General features: G+C 42.6%; 2 protein-coding genes across 3 annotated transcripts; one reads left to right on the top strand and one right to left on the bottom strand.

The window, feature by feature from the left end:
* Positions 1-1,145: 1,145 nt before the first annotated feature.
* On the top strand, positions 1,146-5,060 carry zgc:55558 (GTPase KRas). The gene is made up of 5 exons (XM_062408094.1): positions 1,146-1,487; positions 1,711-1,823; positions 2,758-2,936; positions 3,142-3,301; positions 3,426-5,060. The coding sequence occupies exons 2-5, from the start codon at positions 1,713-1,715 to the stop codon at positions 3,540-3,542; spliced, it is 567 nt and encodes a 188-aa protein (XP_062264078.1). The 5' UTR covers positions 1,146-1,487; positions 1,711-1,712; the 3' UTR covers positions 3,543-5,060.
* A 512-nt stretch (positions 5,061-5,572) lies between these two features.
* pold1 (polymerase (DNA directed), delta 1, catalytic subunit) lies at positions 5,573-15,728 on the bottom strand. Of its 2 annotated transcripts, XM_062408090.1 has the most exons (27): positions 15,450-15,728; positions 14,073-14,272; positions 13,486-13,599; positions 13,209-13,349; positions 12,898-13,023; positions 12,543-12,711; positions 12,131-12,245; positions 11,877-12,006; positions 11,592-11,758; positions 11,379-11,483; positions 11,035-11,175; positions 10,812-10,922; positions 10,523-10,714; positions 10,352-10,440; positions 10,010-10,126; positions 9,795-9,908; positions 9,420-9,567; positions 8,585-8,680; positions 8,353-8,490; positions 7,646-7,821; positions 7,329-7,481; positions 7,132-7,234; positions 6,898-7,030; positions 6,639-6,752; positions 6,457-6,509; positions 5,952-6,049; positions 5,573-5,844 (listed from the first exon to the last, which is right to left on the bottom strand). In XM_062408090.1, exons 2-27 carry the CDS (start codon positions 14,257-14,259, stop codon positions 5,757-5,759), a joined length of 3,318 nt encoding a protein of 1,105 aa, XP_062264074.1. In that variant the 5' UTR covers positions 14,260-14,272; positions 15,450-15,728; the 3' UTR covers positions 5,573-5,756. The 2 variants fall into 2 exon arrangements, with proteins under 2 accessions (XP_062264074.1, XP_062264076.1); XM_062408092.1 differs by lacking the exon at positions 15,450-15,728 and having other exon boundaries at positions 14,073-14,571.
* Positions 15,729-16,831: the final 1,103 nt, after the last annotated feature.

Genomic DNA, 16,831 nt, shown 5'->3' with positions numbered 1-16,831 from the left:
CTATCCTTTTTCTTCTACACCGTGAGCACAATGTCAGCTCTCTGTCGCTCTCTCTCCTCCTCTCTCGGGACAGATGGATGCAGGATTATCTCGGTGATTTTAGGCAAAGATTAGATGGGAGAGCAGATGCACTCGGTGGGAGAGGGAGTGAGAAACATGGACGTCACAGACAAGGGAAGTGAGGATGATGGACCAGAGGGTGGGGCATGATGTTTGTGTGTGTGTGTGTGTGTGTGTGTGTGTGTGTGTGTGTGTGTGCGTGTGCGTGTGTGTATGTGTGAGCATGAAGACATTGCATTCAATCACTTTTCTTTAAGTCTTTCATTTTGATCATTTGGTCTGAGGATTAATTCCCTTATTTGTTAATTTATTTAGGACCTTTTTAGTTAATTTTGAATCACCTGATTCATCCCATGATTTGTGTTTACATACTTTCATGTCATCTTGATGGGATCTGTAGTAAAAGCGATTGTTTTCATCTAGGTCAACAATAAACATGTGTTGGCCTCAACAGCGGTGAACTGCTAACTTATTGTCCCTGCTGTCTTCTTGTTAATGTTAGTATATTATATTGTTTTTATTATTGTTATATCATATTCAACTATTCTATTGATTACTGCTACTAGTACCACTGTACTACAGTGTGACCGCTAGAGGGCAGTAAACACACAAGTGACACCTGGAATTCACTCACAATTCACTAGAGTCAAGAGGACGGACATAACACCACACTTCACTTCCGGTAAAAGCTTTCAAAATAAGATAAAGAGAACTGATATCTGGTTACAGTGTTAAAGACACTGTTTGTATGTATGTGAAGTTCAACATTTCTTATCATTTTATTATTACCCTCAGTATTGCTTTATTATGATCCTGTTATTAATATTATTAATATTTTCATCATTAACCATTATAATAACTATGACAGCTATAATAATTACAATAACTATGGAAATAATTCACATTTTTTTCTGTGACGTGAAGTTTGGAGGAAGCGAGGTTGTCTGAGAGGCCACGCCCGTCCATAGCAGCTCTTATTTGTGATTGGACGCAGCTGCTAGATATGGGCGGGCTCAGTGAAAATCAGAACTCAATTATGATTGGGCCTTCGCGACGTCTGTCTGCTTCCGGGCGTGTGATTGGCTGCGCGAACAGGGGATTAACGCGAAGCTGCTCTGTCTCGCAATGAATCACAATGGAGACTAAACAGGAGCCAGGAAAGGATTTAAGTCTCTAAACTACTTGTAGCGCAAAGTTACGTTTTGACAAGTAGCGTCGGAAGTCGAACCCGCTCCCGTCTCTGCACGTGGCCGCGACCCGGAGAACAAGTTGCGGGGCCAGTTGGCGAAGTGTTCCCACAAGTGTTCGAAACAAGGAAACCCGTCGCAGGCTAACGTTATGTAGCAAGCTAATCAGATTTATCCAGACAGTGAAGTGTGTGACCGCTCCTCGCAGACCGAGCATCCATCGACCCCCCGCTCGCTGAGGTAAGAACACGGAAACGGCTCACGTCGGGTGGGGAAGGGAAGGGCTCCAACATGGAGGAGCAGCAGGAGGAGCAGTCGTTTAAAAAAAAAAATCTGGGGCCAGTGTCCTCGCCCGTGGCCGCGCAGGAAGGGAGAGGAGCAACTGGTGCGGATGTGTCCACGGTCCCTGGTTAAACTGGTGTGTTCACCACCTCTTTTGTTTTTTCTTCTCCCCCTCTACCAGGCATGACCGAGTACAAGCTGGTGGTGGTGGGGGCTGGAGGTGTGGGGAAGAGCGCTCTCACCATCCAGCTCATCCAGAACCACTTCGTGGACGAGTACGATCCAACCATCGAGGTGAGACACCAACAACCAGCCAGACCGCAGAGGAGCGACATGAGGAAACACTGTGGAAAAGACAGTTTCGGTGTTATTCTTTATCTGCGTGTTGAGTCACTGAAAAGTCAAACCATTGATAATGATCCTATCCAGCAGTGACTTCCAAACCCCACTGAAAAGTTCTATACCATGTAAAACTTAGTGAAGATGTTACAGATGAGAAAAGAATAAAAACAAAATGAAGTAGAGCAGTCAAATGTGATTTTAAAATAGTCTGTAAGATCAGAGTAAGACGTTAAAGTATTCAAATAATAATAATGAACATTGTCTATGTAGTATAAGATTAACAAGTTATTTAACAAAAGGTTGACGGTGAAACCAGACCTCAAGTCCTGAAACAGCAAACTTACAATTACAAAAGCAGCAAGTATAAAGTCCATCATGAATTCCTGGGGAAATCTGGGAAAATGTAAAAAAAGAAGCTTTGCAATGTTAAAGAATATACAAACTGATCCAGATCCTCACTATGATTTAATGTGTTCTTCCCTGGCTCAGTACTATATTCAGTAGTTTTTGTGTAATGCAGCTCAAAGTCAAACAAACTCATGAAAACCTAACTCCTCTACTGCAGAGGTCAAATGTGTATTTAAGAGGGATTTAAAAGTTTCTATGGAGCCTGCCAGACGGCTAAATATATATTTACGTGTATACATACATACATGCGTAACACAGTAAATACATGAACAAAATGTGATACTTGGTCTTTAAAAAAAACAATCTTAATGTTTCAGCACGTTCATTGCAAAACATTTGATTCCGCAAGGTCTTGTTGCTACACGACGGAGCCGTGTAACTGTCAAAAACAAGCAGAAAAAGGAATCGACATGATGCAATCCACTGTAGGTTCATGTTTAGCCCTAATTGTTGTAACCATGCTCGTGCTGCGTTGCAGGACTCGTACAGAAAACAGGTGGTGATTGACGGAGAGACGTGTCTGCTGGACATCCTGGACACGGCAGGTCAGGAGGAGTACAGCGCCATGAGGGATCAGTACATGAGGACAGGAGAGGGCTTCCTCTGCGTGTTCGCCATCAACAACATCAAGTCCTTCGAGGACGTTCACCTGTACAGGTACAAGATGGCAGGTTCTCAGTCAGTTTCAACTGTTGCACCGCACTGTACCATGCAGGTTCTGACAGTGAGTGTAGCATGACGAGGCTACTTACTGACATAATTTAAGGGAAGGTGATGTAGCAGGCCCAGATCTGCGACTGTAACCCAACGTTCAGATAGAAAGATGGCTTCAGCCTCTGAAGTACATGTGTGTCCTCCTCAGAGAGCAGATCAACCGGGTGAAGGACAGTGACAGCGTCCCCATGGTGCTGGTTGGGAACAAGAGCGACCTGGGCACCCGCAATGTGGAGTCGCGACAGGCGCAGGAGCTGGCACGCAGCTATGGCGTGCCGTTTGTGGAGACCTCTGCCAAAACCAGACAGGTGTGTAGGAAAGACAGAGACGCCTATGTTTTAGATTGCATTGAGGCATGTTTCAGCAAGTAAGTCATTTTGATTTTACTTATTAACCTACTTAACAATATAACATCATTTGTGTGTTTTGCAGGGTGTGGAGGAGGCATTCTATTCACTGGTACGGGAGATTAGAAAATACAAGGAGACCAACCGCAGCAACAAGAAGAGCAAGAAGAACACTCAGAAGAGACGTTGTTTGATACTATAGCAAACCACATACACACGTACAGCATTCTTTATGGCACTTGATTTCCTCCTCCCTCACCCACTGCGCCTTCTCTGTCACTTTGGAGGCTTCCATCTTAGCTCCAGTCCAGACAGGGTAGCAGGCCAAATCCATCTTTACAGCCATCCCAGTTTCTACTAACAGCACGCTGCCACGAGTTTTCATCCAATGTGCAGTTTGTTTTGATGACCAAACTTCTAGACGCTCTAGTTTTTAGTTGAATGTTGTTTTTTTGGGTTACATTTGTGAAAACTAGATTTGAGTCTATGGTAGAAGGATTTATTTCCCAAGAACCTGTGAGAAGTTGTTTGTATAGGAAATTCTCATTTTCTAATTACGTATAATCCGGCCAGTGTTTTCTGCTCCTGTTGACTCCAGGTGGTCACGGGTTCACGGCAGTGCGTCACTGCACTTTGCACAATAACAGGTGATGTTTCTAATGCATCTCACCAGGACTCAACACAATCTGCAGGTGAACTGTTGCATGTTCGTCATGAGAAATGGATCCTGATGACTTGGATGCTTTTTGTTCTTGTGGAAATGCTTTGCTTCCAAGAAAAATGTTTGTCTCCTCTCTCTCCCTTGTGTTTATTGATGGTTTTGTCATCTGGGGCTTGAAACACAACAGAAATGTAAACAGTTGGGTTCTTTTTTTTGTCCCACAAAGTCCATACGTTAAAGAAAGAACTGTAGCAGGATAGCATGAGTGACAAAAGCTTCAAAGTTGTGTTCCAGTCTCCAAGGCGCACTTTATCCATTCCATGTTTTGTTTATTAAATTAGACTTTAGGATTAGTGGTAGTGCCAGTTCAACTCAATGAGCGCTGTGTCAAGTCTGTCCCCTGCTTCCATAACTCTTAGTCATTATTCATTTATCATCTGAAGTGCTAGCATGGTCCAAAGTCACTCTGCATTCCAAAGTCCCCTTTCGGAATGCAGTCCCAGTGTTGGTGGTGGTTGTAGTTGTAAGTCACTGTCTCCAAGCTCAGCCTCTGCTTCACCACACTCCACCAGAGCATGTAGTGTGTGAGCAACTGTCCACGTGGGGACATGAAACCAGTCAAACCAGTGGTGTAACTCAGCAGCCTCACAGTGACTGTCATGGTATCCGATCCCACCGGATGCTGGATCAAAACATTCAGTGGCACAACATTTTTCTATTGCAGCGTTTATCTTTTTTTGATAATTACCATCGCTCTTAAAATGTAATGGATTAAATGTTTGTAGCACAATATATCGTCCCGGTTTAAAGAAAACATCTGTATTGAGAAATGTCTGCCCACACAGTTACTGAAATTATATCAAAGGTAAATGAGAGAACTTCAGCCAAGTGTTTAGAATTAAGTACAGAATTTAGCCATCATGCTCCAAATGCCCGACTCGTCACTTTGACGTGATGTAATGCCACTGTAAAAAAAACATGTAACGTGATTGGATCTGATACTGACAGCTATGTAACATCACTCTGCTGTAATGAACAAGTAAACGTCTGTAGCTCTCACATCGCATCCTGTTTATCTGAGGTGGATCCTCAAAAGAGACAAACTTATCTCAAACTGAGAAGCACTTTTCACTAGGGGGCTATACTACGATGCAAGCTCAACATATCCAGGGTATCTTCACATTGGCCGCCCTGATAAACTGTATGAAGCTGGTTATCAATTGTCTCAGTTAACCCTGGGTGTCCGTATCCAGGTCTAGATCTCAAACTTAACCTACACTGGAGCAGGTTGGCCATTCACCATAAGTTACCACGATGATTAAGCACAAGGACTAAAAAACCAGAGTTACACCTGCAGTTATCTCGCTAACACAAATCCTGCTTCGTAGTACAGGCCCCAGATCTGATTTGTGACATTCAATAATGTCTTATTTAGAAGAACAAACAATACATCCAGTATTCTGCCTCAGTTTGTGTCATTAAAAGTTCAATCTCATCTTGTCAGATACTAAATCAGTGAAGAGGAGGGGTTGTGGTTTGAGGTTGACCCTGAAGAGGATGGCAAACACAAATGACTTCAAGTAGATTTTATTTTACAAAAAAAACATACTACTCAATGTATTTTTTAATCATATTAGAAAATATAGAAACAGTGTGATATATCACATTTATACAAGCACAGAAAGACGTAGAGAAAAAGAAAACCAAGAGTCCATAAAGAGGTAGAGGAGGAATGAGGGCGTGTGTACCTCTTCCTCACCATCCGAAACGAGACACTAGCTTGCTCTGGTCATCCAAATCTTTCTGAACCTTCTTCCTCATGTAGAAGATGGGACAATCCCGGCTGCAGAGGAGAGAGGGGGACATTACTAAATAAAAAACAACTGCCAGTGTGATTCTGCATTAAACACAGTAATATTAAACGTGCTTGTGTTTCTACAGTATATGTACCTGGTACAGAGCACATCCTCATGTAGGGACCCTTGACACCGCTGACATTGAGTCCACAGGCGAGAGAAACGTTCCTCCAGTGTGTTCATGTGAAAGATCTGTAATTTACAAGCTAAATGTAAGCAACACTTAAATAAATTTGTTTGCAGATACTACCCCTTGTAATTTATAGTTATTTGATTCACTAAAACAGTCGATGTGGAAAAACAAAATCAAAGCCGCCTGGTCTACAGCAGCAAAAAGGAAATAACCGGTCACAGGGACTCAATTTGGTTTGATATGGAAATGTTTAACTCAATGTACCAAAATTACATTTGATATAAAATTCTCTTATTGATTTAAGCTCTGAAAGGCCACCTGATGGAAAAATGATGACCCTAACCCTAACCCAAAGACAAGAGAGACTTTTCTTCTACCATTTTCAGAGCTGGGACTTAAACCAAATCAACCTCAAACCTTGTTAGTGAAAAACAAATTAAGTGAAGACTATTAGCATCTTGCTTACCTCCTTCTGGTAAAGTTCAGACTCCTTCTTCTTACAGAAATCACACACAGCCGCTGCAATAAACACACACACGTTAAATCTTTCAGAAATAATATAGACATAAAATTATTAACCAACAGCCAAACATCCTCTTTAAAAAAAAAGGAGACACCAAAGTAGAGAAAATGACTGAGCACACATACTGTCCGCCTTGAGCACAGCCTTGCAGCCGATGCAAGTGTTCCTCTTCGTAGCAAACGCCATGAGTCCCCCGACCTTCGAGGTCAACACGGTCTTGCAGCGTGTGTGATCGCCCTCTGACAGACACAACAATAACCACAAGTGATGTTAAGATCCCCAAAAACTTGATAACATTACTTTTCACAGTGGAATCAGTAAGTCTCTGAACAATAGCTGGACCCAATCTCCCAGAGTTTGAGAGGGAGTGTGTGTGTGACTCACTGAGCAGGACGCTCTCTGCCTTGCTCTCTCCCAGGATGGGCTCAAATATCCTCAGCAGGGGCTTGGACAGCTGCTGTTCCAGGTAGTATTGTGTGTCGATGGGAATGGTGTTCTCCAACACATAGATTGGGTCCTGAAGAATCAATATTAACATGTTTGTCATGAGGAAAAGAGATGTGGAGGTGAAGCACACATTTAAAAAAAAAAGAAAAACCAAAAGGTGCCAGTACAGACCTCTGACTTCATGTAAGCTGCTGCTCCCTTTGCCGCCTTGATGATGACGTATGGAACTCGGTCTCCCAAGTTGGGAGCGCTGCCGGCATCTCTTTTCCTCATCCTGTAGAAGCATCCATGTTAATGAGATAATAATCACACACAATCATTTTCCATTGAAGAGCCATGTCAATTAAAACATCTCAGTATAATCAGACCTCTCTGCCAACTCCACGTGTGCCTGTTTGGCAGCGTACTCCTGGGCGGTGCGCGTCAGCTCCTTAGTGATGACCAGCTGGCTGATGTCGATGCGGTTGCACAGCAGGTCTGAGATCACCTCTTTGGCATGAGCGACTGCACCCTGCGGATCCCTAACACCACAGCACACCAGCTCCAATTAGTTCTACTATTCTACGGTGAAATCCTGAGAAGCCACATCTCTGATGTTGCCATAAAAACTCAAAATGCGTTTAGTTTGTCCACTTTGGGCCACTGTAAAAAACAAACAATCTCGAAAGACCAAATATGTGTGTACCTGTCAATGAGGATTCTCTGCAGACAGGTGCCGATGAGGTTTGCCACCAGAGGGCAGTTGTCTCTGCGGACGGTCTCAATGCCTTTACAGTCCATCTTTTCATGCGTGTCTGCACTGGAGGAGAAATACAGGCCGGCATATCGCTTCTTGTTGATCAGCAGGTATGGGTAGTACACCTGTGGAGGTGATGAAAATAAACTTGTGAGCCAAGAGGATGTTCCATCTCTCCTGTGGTCCCCGAAAAACAGCTGCCTGTTCCTACAGATACACTTTGGCAGAAAGTGCTGGTGCATGTCTACTTCATCCTCCAAGTTTAGATTAAACACACAAAGATCTACAGAGCTTTTACATAAAGTCAAGGATGTAGAATCGTATAACTGGGGCTTTACCTGACAGTTTATGCTATAATCATATACAATTCATATAATCATAAGTAAAAAGGAAATTGAGACCTTTCTTTTAAAGGAATTTCAGATTTTAAAACTTAAGAGCCGACAAGGGGTTATAAGCGTTTAAGACCTACACATATTCTGCTGGTTTTAAAAAGGAACATATATTTCCAAAGGCTTTAAAATGTTAGTCTTTATAATAAAATGAAATATAAACAAATGTGTGAGAGAATAAACACTCACTTGAACCATCTCTTTGTCAGAGAAACAAATCAATTAGCAAAGTGTGCATATAAACGGATCGGACAGGAACTGTACCTTCTCAAACTCCAGTTTGATTGGTGGTGTGAAATGGGACGACACCCACGCCGCTGCCTCCCTCCCGATTTCCATGGCCTCCTTTACTGTTGAAACCCCGAGTTTGACCATGACAGAGTCTGTGTCGCCATAGATGACCTGAACAACAAATAAAAGAACACAGACACACATATAAGTGTTTAAATTACAGAAAGGAAACTAATCTGATTTGTTGAGAGCATGTTTTCCTCACCTTGGCATCACCTGGGTACCCACTGGAGATGGTGTACTTGGACTCCACCAGCTGTTTGGTTTGCTCGATCATCTGCCTCCCAAAACCTGTGACGCTCTAGATGAGATAAGAAAAGTTTTGATTCAGTTTATAGGTAAATTGCCTGTTGCTGGATTAACCTTTCACTGACCACGGAGCTGAAAGCCATGTTACAGGTCATGAGTTTCAATGATGATACATTTTTGCTACTTATCAAAACTCAGAGTTTTCTCATCTGTCTTTGAGAGTGATGTGAATCTAACTAGGTTAACATCACAGTCTGTAGCACATCCTTGTTTTTCACCTAGACTAGATGTTTGTGCCTGATTCTTTGTTCTACTTTTCTTCCTCTGCCTGTTCTGTGGTCTCCGTCTCAACTCCAATCTTTGCTCTACATCTGTGTTGTTTCGCGCTTGTGCTCCCACATGTGCAGCGGAAAGAGCGACACGGAGTCAAATTGTGATGACTTAATTTATGACAATTTAAGACCTAGTATAATATTTGAAGACTTTTTTAAAGGCCTTAAAATCACATTGTGAACCATAGTGTGGGGCCAGAACTTTAAAAAGTGGATTTGAAGCACAATACAAACATGCAACCTTTGACCCTTCTTTTGTGTGTGTGTATGCAGATTACTCCCATAGTTTTATGGATTTTTTTCCCCGGTTTCATTTAAAAACACAGCCCCTTACCAATGAGATAGAAGAGGATCTAATGCCACAAAGCTCTCTAACTGAAGTTTGTTCACACTAATCAGAGTATACACATATATCACAATATGTAAGCATGTTAACCTATAATTCAGTCAAGTGCTCACCTGGGAGATCTCCAGACAGGGCAGCTTGCCCACCTGGGCCCCAGTGAAGCCATACACAGAGTTAGCACTGATTTTGAGAGCCAGCTGACGGCCATCCAGCACCTGCTTCTTGAAAGGGTCAGTTTCCTTCTTCAGCTCTGTTTTGGCCCTGTGGCAAGACGAGGAACAGCATGAGAAGGGAGGCACATTGGGCTGATTCATGATACATTTTGTATGTTAAGTTAATCAGAATGTGATCACAGCAAGAGGAAACATATTAAAGTTGGGCTTTGGCAGCAAATCAAGGCTCCATGGTACAGTAGCTGTGTACTCAAATGCTAAATACTGACTCGAGTTCAGCTCAAGTTGTTGTGATTTATTTAAACCAATTCAAACCTCTTTCTGGCAGTCAGCAGGTTCTCCAGGATTTCAGGTAGAAGTCCTTTCCTCACTGAGCTCCTCACAAACAGGTCACCAGTTGGAGTCTTGATGAAGTCCTCAGCTGACAGGCTAAAGAAACACAGCCACCTCAGTTATTAGTTTGCTCTGTTAATACTAGACAGATAAATGTGATGCATTTAAGTGTTTAAGGTGCGAAAACAAATGCTCACCCTAGTTTCTCTGATGAGCCCTTCTGCAGCAAGGTGGTGTAGCACAGATTGTGAGCCATCATAATGGACGGATACAAGGAGGAGAAGTCCAGGGTGGTAATGGGAACGCTGTAATACCTACACAAAGAAGAGGGTGGTCATGGGGAGAAAGATGACAAGACCAAGGCAGGACCAGAGGAGTCAGAAGCCGTTTTCAGATATGAACTCCAGAAAATGTCCACACAATGAGGTCCGGACTTTGTCTTATGAAGAATGCAGGAGGAGGTTCTCCAGTCAGACACATTTGCAACAACAGATCTCTGAAAAGCTACAGTCACACAAACAAACATCAGACATACACACCCTTTCTCTGGCTCGATGACAGTTGCTCCAGTGTAGTCTTCTCCTCCTTCTACCTTTATGACAGGCATGACCAGGTCCTGCTTCATGGCCTAAACATGTAGAGAGTGTTGCTTTTTTCATCTCCAAGTCAACGTGTATCTAATATCTGTGCCTTGTGTCTGCCTTTATTACCTGTCGCAGCAGCTGAGAGACGACCTTGATCTGCTGTCCTCTTGACAGCAGGTATGTGAGAGGCACACCTGTCACTCTGGCCATCTCCATGTAGTTAATCACACACATCAGCTTCTGCAGCAGGCGCAGCGGGAGATAGGCGTCCTTCAGGCAGTAGACAGCCAAACGTCTGCGAGTCTGTTCGTTGCCGTTCTGAGAGGAAGGACACGGGGAGCAAGACGGATGAGCGACAACTCAATGTCAAATAAAAAAAAAATATCCAGCTCTCGTCCAGGTGCAGAAAGGTTACCTGCAGATCAGTGATGATGGAGTGCTGTACATCCTCTTTCTGTTCTTGCAGGAAGTGGTAACTCACAGCGTTTAGTGTGTATGAGCGCAGTTTATAATCCCGCAGGAGCACCTGATAAGACAGACACACCAGTCAGTGTATACTCAACATATCATCTCCTCAAATCATTCTAATCTAAGCAATGTCTTGTCTATTGTTGCATTATAATGCATAGGGTGCTGACCTGCAGCAAATCGAACTGGACGCGGCCCTCTATGTTAGTGATCTTGTTCTCTCTGCGTCCCATCTGCTTGCTCTGGAAGTTCAGGTCTCGCAAGACTGACTTGATTCCTCGCACTCGGCCCAAGTAGGGAAACAGATTGACCTAAACACAGAAGGACATATATTACTGAACAGAGGGGGGAGACATGAACTTAGTGCAAACATAAAAAGGAAAACTTAACTATTTTTGCAACATATACATTTTACAATGGTAGTTAAGGGATTCTTACTGACGTTTAATCTGTCAGGAACATTTTAGTCTTTGGTTATGGATGAAAGTTGTACATTAAAGTGGCTCCATCTAACCTTAAGAGCAGTGGCTCTGTTGAGCAGGTAGGGAAAGTCAAAGTTTTGAATGTTGTATCCAGTGATGATGTCTGGATCCACTGTTCTCAAAAACTCCGCCCAGCTCTGCTCACACAGACGGAAACAAAACAGAACATTACAAATCGAAACAAAGAAATTGTCAAAATACAGTTTATTTGTTTGTCAGGTCATTTTTAAATCTGGTAGATTTACCTGCAGCAGCTGTTTCTCCTGTGTGAAGCACAATATCTGAGAGCCTACAATGCTGGCACAGGACTGGAGGGTAAACACAGTGCGAATGAAGGGCTCCGAGTCACCCTGACGCTGGACCATAGACGCTATCTGAATCACAGGGTCTTTATCAGCTTCTGGGAAGATTCCTGGAGAGAAATGAGGTAACGTCCAAATCAAGATCTGCATTTGCTTCTGATCAAATTATGATCAAGCCCTGTTCACGTTTGTAATATGAAAATCCCAGAGGTAAAGAAAGAACCTCACCTTTTCTTCCTGCACACTCAATGTCAAAGCTCAGGACCCTGAGTGGTGCGATCCTCTGCCAGTCTCCCTCCGTTGGGTGACTTATGAAATCTGTCCATCCCACGTCCACCTCATACTGACACAAGGTCACCTGAAGGACAGAAAAGGACAGATAACAGCAGACCCATGTAAAATGCCGGCCATTTGGTCAACCACTGAGCAGCATAAAGACGAGGCAGATTGTCTCTTGTGGTTAAAACGTAAACAACACCTACCTTGCTCGGGTGCTGAGGATTCGTTTCCCCCAGGCTCTTCTCCTCACGCACTCTGAACTTGCCTTTGGGAAGTTCAATCCAGCAACATCCCACCACAGCGCTGTCCACCATAAACCTGCGTTAAACAGAGAGGCTCACTAAGCTACTTGTCTGCTTTTTGTTCATGTGGTACATGTAAAGATGGGGAGAGCGTGGCCTAGGGGGAGAGAGCGGGTGTTCTGCAACAAGAAGGTTGCCGGTTCGAATCCCACTCTTTCCCATCTGCATGCCTAAGTGTCCTTGGCAAAATACTGAACCCCCAAAATGGCCCCTCGTAAATGCTGAGTGTTCCGAAAATGTAAGTCGCTTTGGACAAAAGCGTCAGCTAAATGACATGTAATGTAATGTAAAGAAGAATTTGTAACACACATACCTAATCTCAAAATCTATATTGGCCTCGTAGGCCTTGTAACTCTGGTGTGGGAAGGGTCCAAACTTTATGCCCTGCTCCAGAAGTCTCTTCGCTGGGGCAATGAGACGAGGCATCGCCATTGTTATCCGCAAGAAACTGATACTGCGTTGTCCGTGGTATCCATACATGCCTGAAGGAAAAAGGAAAAAAGTGCTAGATGCATAAAGGCCAGTGAAAGCGTTATCACAGCTTTTAATTAGTGTATTAAAATAGCATTGATTCATAATTGTTCATTTATCTATTAGTAACTGTTCTTTTAAACCAGGATCCACCCTGTTATCGTATAACAAAGCATTTTGTAATCACTGGTCCTTACTCTCTTTTTGGGTGATGTCCACAGCCAACACTGTGATGGAGACGTTGTCCTTATTGGAGCGCATGTCCTTCAGCACAGCAGAGTTCAGTTCTCTTTTAAATTCACCCAGGTTATCAGACGTGAAACCTTTTCAAAGAAAGTGGGGGAAACATTGTGGGATAAATAAGAATTACATGATCTTTTCTCCTCTAAAAAAGGGTGAATCATTTAGAAAAGTGACAGCTCAGAAGAGAGAAATGTGCATATATTACATTTATACAATGTACAGAGTTCAAACTCAACATTGCATTAACAAGATAATAATAACTCACCATTTGGTGCAGGAACATAGAAGTAAGGCGCAAAGCCGTGAATATGGCAACAAACACTGTTGCCGCTGTCTGTCACCCCAAACATGCGGATGATGGGAACTGTTCCCTGCGACTGACCGGGCATACCAGCCACCGCGTTCCCTGCAATAAAGAGAAGAGGAAATCAAGTTTAAAACCATATTTTCTCACATGTGCCGTTGGATCATAAGAGTAGTCTGATAAGTAGGTCGTTATTATCTTAAGTCTGGCTTCTACAAGACTCCTCTGTGATAATTACCTAAATAATAGTCGAGATCAATCTGCTGAAACACCAAAGTATCAGATGATGGTTCCAGCGGGGGAGCAGGAGGCCTCGGCCAGCGAGGGTTGAGGTTTGCCGAGAATAGTTCACCTGACACAACAAGGAAACAGAAAAAAGAAACAGAACGACATTTTTATATTATTGTGGCGATTAGTTCAAGTGGATGCTGAGAGCATTATCAAAACTGAATGAACACCAGAAGAGTATATTCCTGGGACGATCAGTTATTGGTACGCACTTACACTATTTAAAATGAAAAACATAAATTACTTAGTAATACTTAATCTATCCATTCAGACTGATTTGTAAGAGCTGCCAAACAGTTTACTTACCCTTAAAAAAAGATAAACATGATCTTTAAGAAAAAATTTAAGGGAAATTCTAAGAATCAGTGAATATGTGATTATAAAGTTATGGCGATGGTATAGGTTAACTTTTAGTTATATTGGTCAGATGTGAAACTGGTCTGCATGTCATTTACACAACTCCATCTTTACCTGTACCAAGAAAATAATATGAATCATTCCACCTACGTCTGTCTTGATTTCCTGTGCATCACTCACCTACGGGAATAACGTCATGACCTGCCTGTCCCTCCATCGCCTCTGAATCCATATCTGTTTCATCGAACATGGACAGTTCCTCTTCGAACTGCGATGGACTGTCCTCCCACTCGCCGGCCGGTTTACCCCGTTTGGCCTGAGGTGCACCGCCCCTGAAGGCACCACCATTGCGTCTTTTAAACTCCATGGCGTGCAACGAACTTGGAGAGCAAAGGACACGGTAGAGAACATGATTAGATAGAGACACATTAAATAGAAGTGCAGTGATGGGAGGGAAGCAACAATCCAATAATGGTTAACATCACAGTCTGTAGCACATCCTTGTTTTTCACCTACACTAGATGTTTGTGCCTGATTCTTTGTTCTACTTTTCTTCCTCTGCCTGTTCTGTGGTCTCCGTCTCAACTCCAATCTTTGCTCTACATCTGTGTTGTTTCGCGCTCGTGCTCCCACATGTGCAGCGGAAAGAGCGACACAGAGTCAAATTGTGATGACTTCATTTATGACAATTTAAGACCTAGTACAATATTTGAAGACTTTTTTAAAGGCCTTAAAATCACATGGTGAACCATAGTAAATAGAAGTGCAGTGATGGGAGGGAAGCAACAATCCAATAATGGAGGCGGTTCACAAATATGTTCAGAGTAAGGCACAACAATCAAAAAGGTCACATTATACTTCTTTCAGAGCTTATTGCAACCTGGAAATAAAGCTGAGATTATAACACCACCAAGTTTACATACAGTTATAACTTTATCAAATGTGTGTGTGTATTTATAATCCTTGTAGTGTCAGAGACATTTGCAACATTGTGCATGTGCTAAGAAACAATGATGTGTGGTGGACTCACTCCTAATTACAGTGGTGTCAGTGATAATTATCTTGAAGTAGATATTACAAGAAAACACTTCAGGACAATATAAATGATAAATGATAAAAACAAATATATCTGATCAACAAAATCATATATTATGAGAGATATGTATTAAACTTGATGTCATGCCCCAGCTCAGGAGAGACACCCCCATATTCTGCACATAGTTTAGTCCATTAGCCTTTGTCTGAACAGTTTATGTCCATTAGGGGTGAAACTAGTTCCACACATACACTTGGTAGAATCACAACGGCGTCACCTACTTTGCCTACAAGTGGTCACATCCTCTTACAGTTGTGTTATATCAGCTCTGTGCGTTGACAGCTAACGTTTGATTAGCGTGTGACTGCAGCTCGGTGAACATGCCTCTGTTGGAAGTGACGCTTCCCTCCTTGTGTGTGTCTGTGTGGAGCTACAAGCAGCGAGCTAGCAAAACACGATTGTAAACAACACGCAGCATAGTGTGTCCGAGCTGCGTCGTAAACAAAAACCGTCCCACTGACCTGTTTGTCTCCTCGCGACGATATAAACACCAGCGTCTGACCGTCGCTTCCGGACAACAGCTCCCGCCACTCGGCTTTAATTTGGTGAACTTTCACCGAAGGGGGGCAGAGCGCGGGAAGTTTCCTGCCTGGTAGTGAAGGACGGGATAGTGACGTCACGGACGAGCCGGAAACTCTGTCGCTTTCAGGAGGAAGTCGAGCGCGGGCTTTTTGACTAAACCTTCAACATTGACAGGACCGTGTGTTCCCGGCAAAATGACGTAAAAGCGTGCGCAACAGAGAGGGAAGGGAATAGGAATCTGAGAAAAGATGTTTGAAATTAATTAAATGTATATATCACTTATTTCCTGGTCAAAAACATGTAATTATTTATAATATCATATCATATCGGATAGAACGATAGATAGATAGATAGATAGATAGATAGATAGATAGATAGATAGATAGATAGATAGATAGATAAATAGATAGATAGATAGATAGACAGATAGATAGATAGATAGATAGACATACAGATAGATAGATAGATGGATAGATAGATAGATAGATAGATATATAGATAGATAGATAGATAGATAGATAGATAGATAGATAGATAGATAGATAGATAGATAGATAGATAGATAGATAGATAGATAGATAGATAGATAGACAGACAGACAGTTAGATAGATAGATAGATAGATAGATAGATAGATAGCTAGATAGATAGATAGATAGATAGATAGATAGATAGATAGATAGATAGATAGATAGATAGATAGATAGATGGATAGATAGTAACCTACATCTACGAGCATTTTTCAAACTGCAGCAATTATGTTAGCAGAACAGGAAGCGTCCAATACAGTCTTAATGCAAGGTAAACAATATCATCATCTGAGTTTATCTGCTAATTTACTAAATATTCAAACAATTAAATAACCACAGATTCAAATCAAGTGCCTCCATTGGCTCCAGGGCACGTGCCCAATTTTGCCCAATGGGGTATCTGTCATTGGAATTCAGGGGCCGAGGACAGTGGCGCTGTGACTGCCGGGCCACTCACTTATTCTCAGGAGCTTTACCAATATAAACCTGAATGGTTTAGCCCTTGTGATCAGACCACGGGTGGGTGGTGGTCGGGTTAGCCCTGATAGCAGCCAGTGGGATAATAGCTATAAGGTCACAAAAGGAAAGAGATCCCAGAGATATGAAGAGGGGTTGGGTGTCTTAGAGTCACGCTGTATTCTCCAAACTATGCTCCTTCTGACCCTTAGAGGACATTATAAATATCTCGTTCTCCCCCCCCCCCCCCCCCCTCTATGGAAGCTCATTTCTGCCAAAAAAGAATCATATATGTAATTATAATAAGGAACTTTCTCAAAAAATAACTCACCAACT

The sequence above is a fragment of the Platichthys flesus genome, chromosome 16 (genome assembly GCF_949316205.1).
Source record: "Platichthys flesus chromosome 16, fPlaFle2.1, whole genome shotgun sequence".
Taxonomy (NCBI): Eukaryota; Metazoa; Chordata; class Actinopteri; order Pleuronectiformes; family Pleuronectidae; genus Platichthys; species Platichthys flesus.
The sequence above is the reverse complement of the archived record's forward strand: the minus strand, read 5'-3'. Positions and strand labels throughout refer to the sequence as shown.